The 18,496-nt window shown below is 39.3% G+C and overlaps 1 protein-coding gene across 7 annotated transcripts in view; it reads left to right on the top strand.

The window, feature by feature from the left end:
- Positions 1 to 18,496, top strand: part of usp34 (ubiquitin specific peptidase 34) — a 319,734-nt gene that overhangs the window by 121,464 nt on the left and 179,774 nt on the right. For 5 of the 7 annotated variants that reach the window (XM_059986016.1, XM_059986014.1, XM_059986015.1 and 2 more), the window contains exons 21-25: positions 7,504 to 7,658; positions 7,890 to 8,003; positions 8,687 to 8,789; positions 14,229 to 14,388; positions 16,942 to 17,068. In XM_059986016.1, the coding sequence (XP_059841999.1) occupies positions 7,504 to 7,658; positions 7,890 to 8,003; positions 8,687 to 8,789; positions 14,229 to 14,388; positions 16,942 to 17,068 (659 nt within the window). The remainder of the gene's footprint in view (positions 1 to 7,503; positions 7,659 to 7,889; positions 8,004 to 8,686; positions 8,790 to 14,228; positions 14,389 to 16,941; positions 17,069 to 18,496) is intronic. The other 2 variants (XM_059986017.1, XM_059986013.1) reach the window with 1 other exon arrangement.

Raw genomic sequence — 18,496 nt, 5'->3', positions numbered from 1 at the left:
AGGTAGCCTTGATAAAGTAACTGCAGTTGTGAGAAATAAGCATGGCTTGGAAAACAAGGGACAACTTTTGAGATCTCTGCATCATGAAACCAATTTGAGAAATGCCTATTTCTGATCATACTTTGTTTTTTTAAGAAGGGTAAATTAGTAAATTTATTCCAGAGTAAGTTAATAAAAATATGATGACACTGTATATTGGGGTAAATCGTGCCAGCAATAATCAGCTCCTTTCAAAGTAAATTCCAGACCAAAGAGGAGACTGCAGATGCTGAAATCTAGAGGAACAATCTCATGGAAAATAATTGTTTACATTTCAGATCAAAACTCTGCATCTGGACGTAGAGGGGAGATTGTTTGGATAAATGGAACAGGGGGAATTGTGAAATCAGAAGCAGGTTTATTATTAATGACAACTGTCATGAACATTGTTGTTATGTGGCAGCAATATAATGCAAGATGTAAAAATTACTGTAAGTTACAAATAAATAGTACAAAGGAAGAACAGTGAGGTAACATACTTCGACTGTTCAGAAAACTTATGGTGGAGGGAAAGAAGCTGTTTTTAAGATATTGAATGTGGATATACTTCCACTGCTATGGTAATAATGAGGAGAGGGCCCCTAGTAATGGATGCCGCTCTTGATGCACTGCTTTCATTTGTAGCCAGGATGTTAAAACAGTTAATTTTGTTATGGTTATGGGAGATTTCAATATGCAGTTGATTGGGAACATCTGTTTTGTGCTGGATCCCAAGAGAAGGAATTTGTAGAATGCTTATGAGATGGGTTTTTAAAGCAGATTGTGGTTGAGCCCATTAGCAAAAAGACATTACTAGACTTGGCGTTGTGTAATGAACAAGATTTGATTAGGGAGCTTAGGTTAAAGGAACCCTTAGAAGGTAGTGATGACAATATCATAGAATTTGCCCTGTAGTCTGAGAGGGAGAAGCTAATCAGCAGCAGGAGCAAGCCATAACGCTGAGATTTCTCTCAGGTTGGTGATGCTTGTTTAAAAGGACAGAAGGGACAAATGGGGCAGCCATTGTTGGGAGTGGACCAGTGTCAGGCCTTGGTTTAAAGGAGGCTTCAGCTCGAAAGAAGCTTTGGCTCTGGTTATGCTTCCTTTTTTTTCTCTTATTGAACCTAGTATGGTAAATGGCTGTTGTATGTTCTTCATGCCAGATGTTGGAGTACTGGGAGACCCAGAGTCTCCCAGGGAATTACATCTGTGTGAAGTATATCTGACTGCCTTGAAGACTGTGTTAGGGCTCTGGATCAGTAGCCGGATGGAGAGTGAGCAGAGTTACAGGGAAGTAGTCACCTTGAAGTTGCAGGAGATGAGTAGTTGGGTGACTATCAGGAGAAATAGAAATGTGACTAGGCAGTTAGCACACCTGTGTCTTTCCCCCCAGAAATAAGTATATTGTTTTGGATACTGTTGTTGGGGAATGACCTTCCAGGGGAATACCATGGAGACCGGCTTACTGGCACTGAGCATCGATCTATGGTGTAGAAAGGAAAGAAGGAGAAGAGGAGAGCAGTAGTGATAGGGGACTCAATAGTCAGGGGAGCAGACAAGAGATTCTGTGGACATGAACGGGACACACAGATGGTATGTTGCCTCCCAGGTACCACGGTCAGGGACATCTCAGATCACATCCACAACACTTTGGAGAGTGAGGCAGAGCAGTTTGGTACATATTGGTACCAATGGCATAGGAAGGAAAAGCAATGAAGTCCTGAAAAGAGAATTTAGAGAGCTAGGTAGAAAGCTGAGAAGCAGGACCTCCCGGGTAGCAATTTCTCGATTGCTGCTTGTGCTACGTGCCAGTGAGGATAGAAACAGGGTGTTTGGCAGATTAATGTGTGGCTAAGAAGCTGCTGCAGTGGGCAGGGCTTTAGGTTCTTGGATCATTGAGATATCTTCTGGGAAAGGCATGGCCTATTCAAAAGTGACAGGTTTCACCTGAATCCGAGGGGAACCAATATTCTCATGGGCAGGTTTGTTAGAGCTGTTGAGGAGGGTTTAAACTAATTTGGCAGTGGGGTGTGAACCAGACTCAGGATATGACAGATGGTAAAAGAGCAAAGATAGCATGCAGTCAGACTGTCAGGAAGAGCTGGCAGATGACAGGACATAATTGCAGGGTGAGTGTCAGTGCATTAGGGATTCACAATCAAAAGGTAGCAAATACAGTACTCAAAGTGTTATATATCATTGCACGGAGTATAAGTAATAGGATGGATGATCTTGTTGCACAATTACAGATAGTCAGTTATGATGTTATGACCATTACTGAATCTTGGCTGAAGGATGATTATAGTTGGGAGCCAAATGTCCAAGGTTACACATTAACTGGAGGGATAGGAAGATAGGCAGAGGGGTAGCATGGCTCTGTTGGTAAAGAATGGTATCAGACCAATAGGAAGATGTGACATTGGATCGGAAGATGTTGAACCTTTGTGGTATGAGTTAAGAAACTGCAACGGTTCAAGGACCCTAATGATAGTTATGTACAGGCCTCCCAACAATACCTGGGATGTAGACCACAGATTACAGCAGGAAATAGAAAAGGTGTTAAAAGGCCAATGTTATGATAGTCATGGGAAATTTGAACATGCAGGTCGATTGGGAAAATCAGGTTGGAAATGGATCTCAAGTGAGCGAGTTTGTTTAGTGCCTGCCAGATGGCTTTTTGGAGCAGTGTGTTGTTGAAACTCTGAGCAGATCAGCTATACTGGATTGGGTGTTGTGTAATGAACTAGAGCCGATTAGGGAGCTTAAGATAAAAGAACCGTTAGGAACCAGTTATCACAATATGATTGTGTTCAATTTGAAAATTGATAGGGAGAAAGAAGAGTCTGACATAGCAGTATTTCAGCGGAGGAAGGGAAGTTAAAGTGATATGAGAGAGGAGTTGGCCAAAGTAAATTGGAAGGAGATGCTAGCAGGGGTGACAGAGAGCAGCAATGGCATGAGTTTCTGAGAAAAATGAGGAAAGTGCAAAATAGCAAAATAGTCTGACTGTGGCTGACAAGGGAAGTCAAAGCTAATGTGAAAGCAAAAGAGATGACATATAACAAAGCAAAAATTAGTGGGAAAACAGAGGATTGGGAAGCTTCTTAAGCCCTACAGAGAGCAACTAAAAGAATCATTAGGAGGGAAAAGATGAAATATGAAAGCAAGCTAGCAAACAATACCAAAGTTGATAGTAAAAGCTTTTTCAAGTATGTAAAAATTAAGAGAGGTGAGAGTACATATAGGACCACTAGAAAATGAGGCTGGAGAAATAATAACAGGAGCCAAGGAGATGGCAGATGAACTAGATGAATATTTTGCATCCAGTCTTCACTACAGAAGACGCTAGCAATGTACCAGATGTTGAAGGATGTGAGGGAAGAGAAGTGAGTGCAGTTACTATTACAAGGGAGAAAGTGTTCAAAAAGCTGAAAGACCTAAGGGTACATAAATCACCCAGACTAGATCAACTGCACCTTTGGGTTCTGAAAGAGGTAGCAGTAGAGATTGTGTATGATATTTCAAAAATCATTGGACTCTGGCATGGTGCCAGAGGACTGGAAAATTGCAAATGTCATTCTGCTCTAAGAAAGGAGGAAAGCAGCAGAAAGGAAATTATAGTCCAGTTAGACTGACCTAAGTGGTTGGGAAGATGTTGGAGTCAATTGTTGAAGGATGAGCTTGTGGAGTACTTGTTGACACAGTGCATGTTAGAACAAAGTCCGTGTGGCTCCTTCCCTTAAGGGAAAATCTTGCCTGCTGAACCTGTTGGAATTCTTTGAGGAGATTACATGTAGGATAGATAAAGGGGATGCAGTGGAGGTTGTAAATTTGGACTTTCAGAAAGCCTTTGACATGGTGCCACACATAAGGCTGCCTACCAAGTTAAGAGCCCATGGTATTATGGGAAAGTTACTGGCATAGTTAAGAGCATTGCTGATTGGTAGAAGGCAACGAGTGGGAATAAAAGGATCCTTTTATAAGGATCAGCAGGGGTCTTATTGGGACCACGAGTGGGAATAAATGGATCCTTTTAAAAGGATCCGCAGGGGTCGGTATAGGGACCACTTCTTTTTATGCTGTATATCAATGATTTAGATGATGAAATAGATGGCTTTGTTGCCAAGTTTGCAGATGATACAAAGATTAGTGGATGGGCAGGTAGTGTTGAGGAAACAGGCAGGCTGCTGAAGGACTTAAGACAGATAAGGAGAATGGGCAAGAGAATGGAAAAGGAAATACAATATTGCAAAATGCACTTTGGTAGTAGAAATAAATGTGCGGAGTATTTTCTAAACGGAGAAAATCCAAAAATCTGAGATGCAAAAGGACCTGGGAGTACTTTTGCAGAATACCGCAAAGGTTAACTTGCAAGTAAAGTCGGTAGTGAGGAAGAAAAATGCAATGGTAGCATTCATTTCAAGAGGTCTGTGATACTATAGCAGGGCTGTGATGCTGAGGCTTTATAAGGCATTGCTGAGGCCTAGCCTTGAGTATTGTGAATAGTTTTGGGTCCTTCATCTAAGAAAAGATATGCTGGCATTGGAAGTGGTTTAAAGGAGATTCACAAAAATGATTCTGGGAATGAAAGGGTTATCATATGAGGAACTTTGGATAGTTCTGGGTCTGTACTCAAATTTAGAAGGATGAGGTGGAGGATCTCATTGAGACCTTTCGAATGTTGAAAGGACTCAACGGTGTAGATGTGGAAAGGATGTTTCCCATGGTGGGGGAGTCTAGAACAAGAGGGCATAGCCTCAGGATAGAAGAGCATCCATTCAAAACAGAGATGAGGAGAAATTTCTTTAGCCAAAGGGAGGTGAGTTTGTGGAATTTATAACCACTTGTTACTGTGGAAGCCAGGTCATTGGGTGTATTTAAGGCAGAGGGGCCTTGATTGGATACGGCGTCAAAGGTTACGGGGGAGAAAGCCAGGGAGTGAGGCTGAGGAGTGGTAAAAAGTATCAGCCATGATCGAATGGCAGAGCAGACTCGCTTGGGACAAATGGCCTGATTCTGCTGCTATGTTTTGTGGTCTTATGGTCATATGCATCATTATTACAGTGGAGTAATGGGAATGACAGAAGCATGATGGAAGAGCTGGCCAAAGTTGATTGGAAGGGCAAGGGATGAAGCTTTTGGGAATAATTTGGAAGACATGAAATTGGTTCATTGCAAAGAAATAGCATTCTCAAGGGAGGATAAAGCAACCATTGCTGACAGGGCAAGTCAAAGATGGCATAAAGCCAATGAGAGAGTGTACAAAATAATAAAATTTAGTGGGAAGCTAAAATATGGGAAAGATTTAAAACCAATGGAAGGCAACTACAAAAGCAATAAGGAGAGAAAAGATGAAATAAGAAGGTAAGTTAGCCAGTAATGTAAAACGGGATACCAAAAGATTTTTCATATATAGAGAGAGTAAAAGAGATGCAGGAGTATATATCAGGCCACTGGAGAATAATCTAAAGCTAGTAATAGGGGATAGAGAAACTGGACAAACTGAGTAAGTATATGCATCAGTCTTCACTGGATGACACCAATAGTATGCCAGAAATTCAAGAGGGTCGGGGCAGAAGTGTCATCGCTATTTCTAAGGAAAAAGGTACTTTGGAAGCTGAAATGTCTGAAGCTAATTTAAATTACCTGGACAAGATGGACTGCACCTCAGGTTTTTGAAGAAGGTGGCTGAACAGATTGTGGAGGCATTAGTAATAATCTTTCAACAGTCCTGTGATTCTGGAATGGTTCAGGTCTGGAAAATTGCAAACATTGTTCCAGTTTTAAGAAGGGAAGGAGGTAAAAGAGAGAAAATTATAAGCCAGTTAGCTTGACTTCAGTGGTTGTGAAGATGTTAAGAGTTCAAAGAAGGATGTGCTGACATTGGAGATGATCCAGAGGAGGTGCATGGGAATGAAAAGGTTAACATATGAGGAGTGTTTGATGGGCTATTCTTGCTGGACTTCAGAAGAATGAGGGAGGATCTCATTGAAACATACCAAATGTTGAAAAGTCTAAATTAAGTGGACATTGAGAGGCTTTTTCCAATATTATGGGAGTCTAGAACCAGGGGACACTATCTCAGAATAAAAGGACTTCACTTTGAAATAGAGATAAAGAAGAATTTCTTTAACCAGGATGGTGAATCTTTGAAATCTATTGCCCCAAATGGGCGTGGAGACCACGTTATTGGGTATATTTAAAGCCGTGGTTGATTGGTTATAAGGGCAGCAAAGGTTACGAGAAAACAAGAGAATGGGGTTGAGATTGAATATAAATCAACAATGATCAAATGGTCTAATTCTGCTTCTATGTCTTATGGTCTTACAGTGTAATGCCCTCGATAGTGGGGAGGTTTGTGCCTATGACAGAGCTGGCTAAGTCCACACCTCTCTATAGTTTCTTTCAATGCTGTGCATTTGAACCTCCATGCCAGACATTGATGCAGTAGTCAGATTGTTCTCCACTGTACATCTGTGGAAATTTGTTAGTCCTTGATGTTGGGCCAGTGGTGATTGGTTGATAAAGGAGAGTGTGGTGAAAGACAATGGGCACATTGAGTCAAGTAGCAAAGTGTGATGTGTGGAATTGGGAGACAAGTAGGTGGATGATAATTGGAGACAAAGAAAAGAAAAGGTGTTGGGTAAGAAAAAGAGGAAGTTGGAATCAGAATTGGGGAGTCAAGAGTGAAGGTGAGATGACTGCTGGAGGGCGAGAAGGAGGAACACAAAGGCTACCTGTGCTGGAATCTGATGTATAGGCAAGGTGATACTGGGTGAATGGGGTCTCCAGAGAGGGGTAGCACCTCTTGTGGTGGGCTTGTCATGCATCGGCCTTACAAAAATACTTTACATCATCATATTAATCATCCAATATTTAGTTATAATTATTTTGAGTATGGTTAATAGACGTGAGGAATAAGTCACACTTGTGCATTTCTGGTTTTTAAAAGCTTGCAATTAGTTTGAGTTTAGTTGGAGTTTTATTTTACATCTGTTTTGATCAGAATGTTCTTAGTTGTGGTACTGTTGTATTGGAATATTTTATGCTGCTATACTTGGAACTTTTAAGTTCAATTAAATTTATCTTAAGATGCTTGCCAACAATTCTCTCATAGAATCAAGCAAGGCTGCCAAGAGGAAATGAAGTAGATACATAAAGAATTACTGGGTCAGAGAAAATGAGCTGGACTCACCAGATGGCTGTACCTGGATCTGTTAAGGATGCAGATCATAATCTTCAATATATTTACTTGTTCTTTTAAGCATGTAATGGTTTTTGACAGTATTTTAAGGCACCAGTTATTAACCTATGAAATTGTATTTTTTGATTATGTGCTATGATGTATTTTTAATTTAATTTTGAACACTATGTTAATGAATATACTCGTTTTCCACTAACCTTTAAAATACCTGTTTAAAATATTTACTTAAATTATTCTTTCTTTCTCAACTTCAGCAGTAGCATCTCTGCTCTTTACTTTAGGACTAAGTCTTGACCAGGTGGATATCTTATGGCACTGCCTTGTAGAGGACCCTGAATGCTATGATGATGCTTTACATTGGTTTTTAAATCAAGTTCGCAGTAAAGACCAGCATGCAATGGGCATGGAGACATACAAACACTTATTTTTAGAAAAGGTTAGTAAAAAGTACAGTTTATATCTTTGGATATCTTGCGACACTGCAGAGATTTCTTCATGATTTCTAGGTATGTGTAAATGACGAATGAACTGTAAGTAATGATGAAGGAGCTAGACTGTGCCTCATTTTAATAACAGCTTTTGTCTCATCCATTATAATTTGGGTAATATATAGTGGCAGTTTCACTTGTTTTCTTATTTGGTCAAATTGTGTGTTTATACATTTCAGATGCCACAGTTAAAACCAGAAACTATCAGCATGACTGGTTTAAATCTGTTCCAACATTTGTGCAATTTGGCTCGTCTTGCAACCAGTGCCTATGATGGTGGTTCTAGTTCAGAGGTGAGAGAAGAGTATAATTTTGTACTAGAGGAATTTCCATACAAATTGACATTTATATGCAATAAGTTTTGGGTCAAGTCATTTGAAAATAAAATAGTTACTGCTGCACTTCTGCAATTGTGTTTACAGGGTTTTTTAATATGTTTATGGTTGCCTCAAATTGTGCTTAGATTTTAAGTTTTTCTGGTGGAAAATAGACAGTTTTGTCACGAATGTTTGAACTTGATTTTGAACTGATTACTGTCAATATGAGTTTGTAGCACTTCAGAAGAGTGCTTGACTGGAGTTTGCTTTGAAATGATGAACCTTCAATATTGATTTAACAGACTTGAACACATTTTTAACCATTTGCGTTTCTATGGTAATTCTGTAAGTGAGGAGGGGAATAATTCGTTCTACAAAACATGAGTTTTCTAAAATCTAACTAGGTGGTTGTTTGTATAGTTTATTTTGAAAAGTAAACAAAATACAAAAATTTCAGGAAACCTCGCATGTTGTTTGTCATTAATAATTTTACTTTTACTTTGGCATTGATGAAATTTCTATTCTGTAAATGGTTTTATATATTACGTGTAACTGCCATGAACGCAAATGGTCAAACAGTTTCCTACTGTATGTTAAGCTTACTATGATTCCATGGTTGTATGTGTTAAAATGACAATAAGCATTTGTTTGTTCCAAAGCAGCTTTGTGGAATGGATCAGCTCTGGGGCATTGCATTAAGGGCTCAAACAGCTGATGTTAGTCTTGCTGCTATTCAGTATATCAATTCATATTATATTAATGGTATGTAACTTTTATTTTGATTATGTTAAATGTTATGGTTTATAATGCAGTTATTTATAGCATGATATATGAAATTTTATTGTTGATACAGTGCAGATACTCTACAACTTACCTGTAACAGACTTTATTGAAGGATCTCCAGAAATCTATCATGTGAGCTCTAAAATGTAGGACCATAAGACATAGGAGCAGAATTAGACCGCTTGACCCATTGGATCTGCTCCACCATTCAATCATGGCTGATGCTTTTGTCCCCTCCTCAGCCCCACACCCCAGCCTACTCCCTATATCCTTTGATGCTGTGTCCAATCAAGAACCTATTAATCTCTTCCTTAAATAATCTTAAAACACCTGGCTTCCATATCAGCATGTGGTAATAAATTTCACAAATTCATCATCCCCTGGCTGAAGAAATTTCTCCGTATCTCTGTTTTAAATGGACGCCTTCTATCCTGAGGCTGTGCCATCCTGTCCTAGACTCCCCCACCATAGGAATCATCCTTTCCACAACTACTTTGTCTAGACCTTTCAACACTGGAAAGTTTTCAATGAGATCCCCACTTATCCTTATGAATTCCAGTGAGTACAGACCCAGAGCCATCAAACGTTCCTCGTATGATAACCCTTTCATTCCTGGAATCATCTCTGTGAACCTTCTCTGGACCCTTTTCACTGCCTGCATATCTTAGATGAGGAGCCCAAAACTGTTCAGAATACCTCACCAGTGCCTTATAAAGCTTCAGCATCACATCCCTGCTCTTGTATTCAAGACCTCTTGAAATGAATGTTAACACTGCATTTGCCTTCCTCACCACCAACTCAACCTGCATTAACCTTTGGGGAGTTCTGCACAAGGACTTCCAAGTCTCTTTGCAACTTAGATTTTTGGATTTCTCCCCATTTAGAAAGTAGTTCATACATTTATTTCTACTACCGAAGTACATTACTGTGCATTTTCCAACATTGTATTTCATTTGCCATTTTCTTGCCTATTCTCTTAATCTGTCTGAATCCTTCTGCACCCTGCCTGTTTCATCAACTCTTACCTGCCCTCCACCAATCTTTGTATCTTCTGCAAATTTGGCAACAAAGCCATCTATTTCATCTTCTAAATCATAAAAAGAAGCAGCCTCAACAACGACCCCTGAGGAACACCCTTAGTCTCTGATAGCCATCCAGAAAATGATCCTTTTATTCTCACTCGCTGCCTCCTACCAATCAGCAATGCTCTCACCAAGCCAGTAACTTTCCTGTAATGCATGGGTTCTTAACTAGGTAAGCAGCCTTATGTGTGGCACCTTTTCAAAGGCTTTCTGAAAATCCAAATATACAACATCCACAGCATCCCCTCTATTTATCCTACTTGTATTCTCCTCAAAGAATTCCAACGGAACATGGTGTGTGACAGAATATATTCTGCTGTAGATTCCCATCACAGTACAGATATCTCGGGGAAGGTGAGTTGGGGCTGGTGGGGAGACTGCCAGTAGGGAAGGGAAGAGAGAGGCATATTACAGTGGAGTAAAGGAGATTACAGAAGCGTGAGCGAGGAACTGACCGAAGTTGATTGGAAGAAGACACTGGCAGGAGTGATGATAGAACAGCAATGACGAGTTTCTGGGGACAGTTTGAAAGGGGCAGAATAGATACATACCAAAGATGAAAAAATATTTTAAAGCGGGGATGAATCAACCATGGCTGACAAGGAAAGTCAAAGATGACATAAAAACAAAAGAGAGGGAATATAACAGAGCAAAAGTTAGAGGGAAGTTAGAAGATTAGATAGCATTTAAAAACCAACAGAAAGCAACAAAAATAACCATAAGGAGAGAAAAGATGAAACATGAAGATAAACTAGCCCAAAATATTAAAGTGGATATCAAAAGTATTTTTCAGTTATGGAAAGAGTAAAAGAGAGGCCAGAGTAGATATCAGACTGGTGGAAAATGACACTAGTGAGATAGTATTGCATAATAATGAAATGGCAGACAAACTTAAAAAGTATTTTGCATCATTTTACACTGTGGAAGACACCAGAGGTATGCTAGAAACTTGAGAATGTCGGGACAGAAATGAGTGTAGTTGCTATTACTAAGAAGCTGCTTGAGAAGCTGAATGGTCTGAAGGTTGATAAGTCACTGAACAAGATGTACAGCATCCCAAGGTTCTGAAAGAGGTAGCAGAAGAGATTGTGGAGGCATTAGTAAATGATCTTTTAAGAATCACTGGATTCTATAATGGTTCCAGAGGACTGGAAAATTGCAAATGTCACTGTGGTTTTTAAGAAGGGAGGGAGGCTAAAGAAAGAAAATTATAAACCAGTTAGCTTGATGTCAGTGGTTGGGAAGATGTTGGAGTCCATTTTCAAGTCTGACTTTTCATGGTACTTTGAGGCAGAAGAGAAAACACAGGTAGGGTCAGAGTCAGCATAGTTTCCTTAAGGGGAAATCCTGCTTGACAAATCTGTTTGAATTCTTAACAAGCAGGATACACAAAGGAGGGTCAGTGAATGGTGTATATTTGGATTTTCAGAAGGGTTTTGTAAAGGTGCTACACTTAGGCTGCTTAAGGAGATAAGAGCTCATTGTATAACAGGACAGATAATAGCTTGGATAGAAGACTGGTTGACTGACAGGAGATGAGAAGTGGGAATGAAGGGTGTCTTTTCTGGTTGGCTGCTGCTGACTAGTGGTGTTCCACAGTGGTCAGTGTTGGGACCATTTCCTTTCATGTTATCTGTCATGATAGATGATGGAATTGATGGCTTTGTGGCCATCTTAAAAGACTATATGGAATTAGGTGGACAGGCAGGTAGAGTTGAAGAGGCAGGAAGCATGCTGAAAGACTTAGATTGGGAGAATGGGCAAATATTTGGCATATGGAATAGAATGTATGGTCAAACAATTTGGTAGAAGCAAAAAAAAAAGCATGGACTATTTTCTAAGGCAAGAAAGTTCAAAAATCTGAGGTGCAAAAGGACGAGAATCCTCATGCAGGATTCCTTAAAGGTTAACTTGCAGTGTAATTTGGTGGTAAGGAAGGCAAATGCAATGTTAGCATTCATTTCAAGAGGACTAGAATATAAAAGCAAGAATTTTATTCGGAGACTTTTTTTAAAGGCATTGGTCAGACCTGCACTTAGAGTATTGTGAGCAGTTTTGGGCCCCTTATCTGAAAAAAGATGTGCCGACATTGGAGGGGATCCAGAGAAGGTTCACAAGAATGATTCTGGGAATTAAATCATCAGCTTATCAGAGAGGAGTGTTTGATTGCTCTGGCCCGTACTCACTGGAGTTTAGAAGAATGGGGGAGGAGGATCTCATTGATATCTGTTGAATATTGAAAGGCCTAGATAGAGTGGATGTGGAGAAGATATTTCCTGTGGTTGGGGTGTATAGGACAAAAGGGCACAGCCTCAGGATCGAGGGACATCCATTCAGAACAGCGATGAGGAGGAATTTCTTTAGCCAGTGGGTAGAGAATATGTGGAATTCATTGCCACGGATGGCTGTGGAGGCCACATCATTGAGTATATTTTAGACATATTCTAGTCAGGGCATAAAAGGTTATGGGGAGAACCCAGGAAAATGAGCTATGATGGAATGACAGAGCAGACTCGATGGGTTGCATGTCCTATTTCTGCTCCTAAGTTTTATGGTCTGTACGGTATCCAAAAATAAGAGTTAAGGGACATCAGACAAGATTGAAACGGGCTCAAAAACGGCAGTGACAATTTAAGAAAGGTCATAGCCTTCAGCATGGTATGAAAAGGAGCAGTGATCAAATGATATATCAAAACATTACAGCACCTGACTCTTCCATCCTTTTGTCATCTTTTCATCCTTCAAACTTTCACTTTTGTTGAAGTGATATTAGAATGAACAAAAGTAGCTTTTATATAATTACATGATTCAAGGCCACTCTGTGCTTCTTCATCCAGCTGGCTGATGATAAAACTTACAAATTTATAATGAAAAAAATGTCAATATAAACTTGTTATATAATTAAATATTACCCCAAAGATGTCTTTCTGGCAGCTCTGCTTTGTATCTTAGTTAAACATTAAAAAAATCAAAGGAACACCTACCTACAAGTCACTTATGTTTATTGAAGTTTTGAAATCTTAATATCTATGTAGAGAGTGGATTCCAATTAATTGGGCCATCAATTAAATGACGCAGCCGCTTATGTGTGATAACTTTTAAGAAACAAAAACTAATTGAGAAAATAGCTAAGGTTTCCTTTATTTATTTGAAGGACTTGGCCTCTTAATTAAGACAGGAACCTGTTGCCAAACAGTTCTAACCAGCATCAGTAGTGTGCACTTGTTTGACCATTAGACACTACACTGTACTTAGAGCAAAGAGACTTTAAATAATGTTTGTTACATGGGCTTGTGTTCAAAAAGCAGTGCTTTTACTCACTGATAGTTGGTGAGAGATAAGCAGTAGGACAATTCAGAACTGTTTTGCTCAGTGCTGTTTCAAGCAGTCAGGCTTGGAAATGCCAGAAACAGCCATGAGTGAAAATGAAACAATTTCACTCGATAAATTGATACTTTATTGATCCCAAAGGAAATTAGTGTCATAGTAGCATTACAAGTCAACAGATATACAAATATTAGAAGAGAATTAAGAAAGAATAAAAAATAAGTTATCTCAAGCAGTCTAACATGAGGGGGTCATCACTTCCCTGGCTATAGGTTGACTCATCATAAAGCCTAATGGAGGGTAAGAATGACCTTATGTAGCGATCTCAGGTGCAGCGCAGTTGTCCTAGTCTATTACTAAAAGTGCTCCTCTGTTCAGTCAAGGTAGCATGCAGTGGGTGAGAAATGTTGTCCAGAATTGCCAGGATTTTCCGTAGGGTTCTTTGTTCTACCACAGCCTCCAATGTTGTCAGTTTGACTTCTATTACAGTCAGCCTTTCTAATCAGTTTATTGTGCCTGTTTAACAAGTTAGGAACGACAAAAGAATTTGAAGGTAATAACAATCATCTTGAATGTTACACTGAAAATTAGAATTTGGAAAATGCAATCAGCGATTGCACTGCATGAAGGTAGTCCATTATTGACACTAAGTGCTCTGATTTTGTTCATATACAGTCAAAAGATAGTGCAGCATACACTAGATGAACACCTCCAACAATAACTATTAGGAGCCAACACACAGTTTTATAGTACTGTGGTAGAATTGGTAATGTTCTAATTTATTATTTTGTTTCATGTAAGTACATAATTTGTTGCTCGGTTAAACAGAAGTTTGTCATTTTTTGGGTACCTTTTTAAACTATTTCCGTGAAAATGTGGCTAATTATGACTGCTGTTTAATTGGGCCAAAATGTACTGGTCTTGTGTGTCCCAGTTAGCTGCTATTCACTGTATTATCAAAAAATATGTAAGAATAATGGATAAATAAATAAGTTTACAATTGTTTCAGGTAAAACTGGCTTGGAGAAGGAGCAGGAATTTATCAGTAAGTGTATGGAGAGCCTTATGATGGCATCAGAAAATCTTGAGAAAGAACCACAGTCCAGTCTTACTATTATTGAAAGGGGACTGTTGATGCTGAAAACACATTTGGAAGCATTTAGGAGAAGGTAAATAATTATTTAAATATAATTTGCTTAAAAGTTGTACTTTGCTTCCCTTTGTGTTTAATTCACACTCTAAGAACTTTTCATGGACCCTTATTACAACCAGTTTCCACCCTGCCCCCTCAGTTTCATCACACTGTTTCAGACACCCTCTTTAATGAAAAGAGGCATTTCAGCCGATTGAATGAGGGCCCACCACCCATTTTACACTAACCCTACATTTACCCTTTTTTTTTATTCCGTCCACTTTCTCTTCAACTTCCTCCAGGTTCTGTCAGTCATCTCACACTAGTAGCAATTGACAGTCATCAAGTAACAACCAACTAGGATATCTTTAGCATGTGGAGGAAACTGAAGCACCTAGGGATGTCTCCGAGAGAATGTGCAAAGCTCCATATAGACATCATCCACTGGGCTCTCTGTTGCTGTGAAGAAGTGTCTCTACTACTGTCCCACCATGCTGTTCCTGGACTTGTGTTTATGTAGTGTCACTACACTGTTCAATAGGGTTCACTAGGCTTCATATCAAACTGGCTGTTTCCTTTTTATTCATTAAAATGTTATTTATGGATTTGAAACTTTGGCACACCTAAAATTTTGTTACATCTCTGTAACATGTGCAGTTGATATTGCGAAACTTGTTAAATTGTTAGACTGTCAATTCTACCAGTCCATCAAGTAATTAGGATTAGTTATGCAGTTTTGCTGGGTTGCCAGCAGATAGCTGGAGTGGTGTTAAAAAGTTTGTGAACCCGTTAGAATTTTCTCTATTTCTGCATAAATATAACCTAAAATGTGATCAGATCTTCACATCAGTCCTAAAACTAAATAAAGAGAACCCAATCAAATAAATAACACAAAAAAATTATACTTGTTCATTTATTTATTGAGAAAAATGATCCAATATTATACATCTTTGTTGGAAAAAGTATGTGAACCTTTGCTTTCAGTCACTGGTGTGAGTCCCTTGTACAGCAATAACTTCCTGCCAGATGTTTCCAGTAACTGTTAATCAGTCCTGCACGTTGGCTTGGAGGAATTTTAGACCATTTCTCCATACAAAACTATTTCAGTTCATCAATATTTCCAGGACAGCTTGTTTGAACAGCCCTCTTCAGGACATACCACAGCATCGCAATTGGGTTAAGATCTGGACTCTGACCTGGCCATTTCAAAACGTGAATGTTCTTTTTAAACCATTCTGTCATGAATTTAATCTTGTGTTTCGCATCATTGTCTTGTTGCTTCATCCAACTTCTATTAAGCATCAGGTGATGGACAGGTACCCTGACATTCTCCTGTGAAATGTCTTGATACAATTTGGAATTCATTATTCCCTCAGTGGTTGCAAGCTGTCCAGACACTGAGGCAGCAAAGCAACCCAAACCATGATGCTCCTTCCACCATGCTTCACAGTTATGATGAAGTTTTGGTGTTTGTGTGCGGTGCCATTTTCCTCCAAACATAACAGTGTGCATTTCTGCCAAAAAGTTCAACTTTTGTCTTATCTGTTCACAGAATATTGCCCAAAATGTTGTGAAACATCCAGGTTGTCTTTGCAATCATTGTTCGGTGCTTTCCTTACAGTGGACATGTGAAGAGAGACTTTAGCAAGTTCTAGATATTTCTGTAGTCTTTTGCTGTTACCACTGGGTTCTTTTTTCACCTCCCTGAGCATTGCACGTTGTGCTTTTGGTATGATCTTTGCAGGATGCCCACTCCTTGGGAGACTGGCAACAGCACTGAATTTTCTCCATTAGGAGACAATTTCTCTTACTGTGGACTGATGAACAGTCATGTCTTTAGAAATGCTTTTGTAGCCTGTTCCATTGTCATGCATCTCTGAGGTCCTCTGCAGATTGTTTTGATTGAGGTATGGTGCACATAAGGCAATCTTTTTTGAGGAGCACAGGCTTTGTCAGTAACCTGACTTAGTGTATCTGTATTACAGGGCAGGGCACCTATACAACTCACTCCTCCAATCTCAGCTCATTGATAGGAAAACCTGATTCCAAATTGCTTTTGTAGAAGGCATTACCCCAGAGGTTCACATACATTTTTGAGCCTAGGCTGATTGTTTAAATGGTGAACTCAGTAATGACAAGAAGTACAATTGTTTGTGCGTTATTTATTTAGGCAGATATTGTTTGTCCATTATTGTGAGTTAGATGAAGATCAGACCACATTTTATGAGTAATTAATGCAGAAAATCAGGTAACTGCAAAGGGTTCACAAACTTATTTTTGCAGCTGTAGAGGGTGCCTTCTTATATTCCCCCCCCACCCGCAGAAACAGCCATTTACTGAAATATTGAAACTGGTAAAAAGTATTGATTCCATTGAAAATTAAGTAATGCATTGAAAATTGGTGGACTTTGACAATCTTTTACAATTATGGAAATCCATATTGTAATGAAAATGTAATAAAAATTATTACTGCTTTGTTCTAAAATATTTTTAAAATAAAATCTTAATCCAGAAATTTGATCTTTTTATGTTGAATCGACAGTATATATTTTTTAAAAAATTGTGTTTTTCTTTTCATTGTCCCCAACAGGTTTGCATACCATTTACGGCAGTGGCAGATAGAGGGTACGGGTATTAGCAGTCACTTAAAAGCCCTCAGTGATAAGCAGTCCTTACCGTTACGAATTGTTTGTCAACCAGCAGGGCTGCCAGATAAGGTATATGTTGTGAGTTATTAACGAGTAGTATAAATCTTTAGTAAGGACCAGTTTAAGTGTATAATTTGGACCAAATGTATCTGTTCAGGTAAATAATATATGCAGTTGCTGCAAAACTATTTGAATTTGAGCACTACATTAATGTTCTGACTTCATGCTGCATTCCTAACAATATACAGTTTTCTTGCTGTTAACTGTGTAGGTTCAGTGAAAAGTTCAGTGAGGATACATACTTGCTTTTGTTATTTTCAATGATTCAGTGGTTCAATTTCATGTCACAGAATGTATACAGTATACACCCTGAAATCCATACTCTTCCCAGACAGCCATGAAACAAAGAGGAAAAAAAACCCCAAAGAGTGAATGACAGAAAAATGTTAGAACCCCAAAGCCCCCCTCCCCTTCCCCCCACTTATTCTAGCAATTGGCATCTGGCCCCCCCACCACTACCCACCAAGCAATAGCAAGCCCCCAGAAACCATCACCTTTAGACTATCGAAAACTACTGTCAATCCCAACACTTCGATATCTCAATAGGCCCTCTCTTACTGATGAGGGAGAAAGAGAAACATCAGTCCTCCTACAGCAAGATGGGAGGCCAATAGCTCACTCTCGATGTTGCAGTGTGCAGCATCACTTATTCTGAGTTTCCCCGACCTGAGAATAAGCAGACTGTCTTTCACTATTGAAAGGAAGAGAAAGAGAGAGTGATCACTCGAGTGCAGAGGCCTCTCTGGCAGGTGCACCCGCTGTTTTGATGTTTCAGTCTCATGCGATGTGTCAACATCATTGAGGAAATGGGTCATCCACAGGGCTACATCCTAAAGGTGCGCGTCTTCTAAGCTGTTCCTGGAAATCGCAAAACTCAGACCACTTGACAAGTTCCAGTGTGCAAATTCATGAAGAATGTACTGTGAGCACAGCTGTAGATCATGGAGAAAATTGATGACAGTGTTGTATTTCATGTCTCCATTTAATCCCTGCTCTGTTGTACCTTGTGTCTGAGTTACAGTTTAATCGCTGTTGGCCTAGCTGTGATTACAGCTATATGGCTATTCTCTATCAGTGATATAGTGACTGTTAACAGGAAGATTGTCTGTGAGAGCATTGCAATTGTTTCATGTGAATTTTATATCCTGGAAACTGGGAATTAACTATGAATTTGGAAACTTTTCTTTCCAGTCTGACAGAATGACAGTGACAATTAACCCCCCCAATTCCAATCGGATAGATCAACTGAGTCTGTAAACTGCATCAACAGAATTTTAATTTGCAATTATTTTAAGATATATATTCAATACTTATTCTTCAGGAAATTATTTTGTTTACTTGTAAATGGAAAGGCAGAATTTGAAGGTCCATCTGCTTTACTCCCCTCCTTTACTCCCTGTATACCCATGACTGTATCATCACCCACAGATCCAATCT

The sequence above is a fragment of the Hypanus sabinus genome, chromosome 12, assembly GCF_030144855.1.
Source record: "Hypanus sabinus isolate sHypSab1 chromosome 12, sHypSab1.hap1, whole genome shotgun sequence".
In the NCBI taxonomy this organism is placed as follows: Eukaryota; Metazoa; Chordata; class Chondrichthyes; order Myliobatiformes; family Dasyatidae; genus Hypanus; species Hypanus sabinus.
Note: the sequence above shows the minus strand (reverse complement) of the source record. Positions and strands in the feature narration are given on the sequence as shown.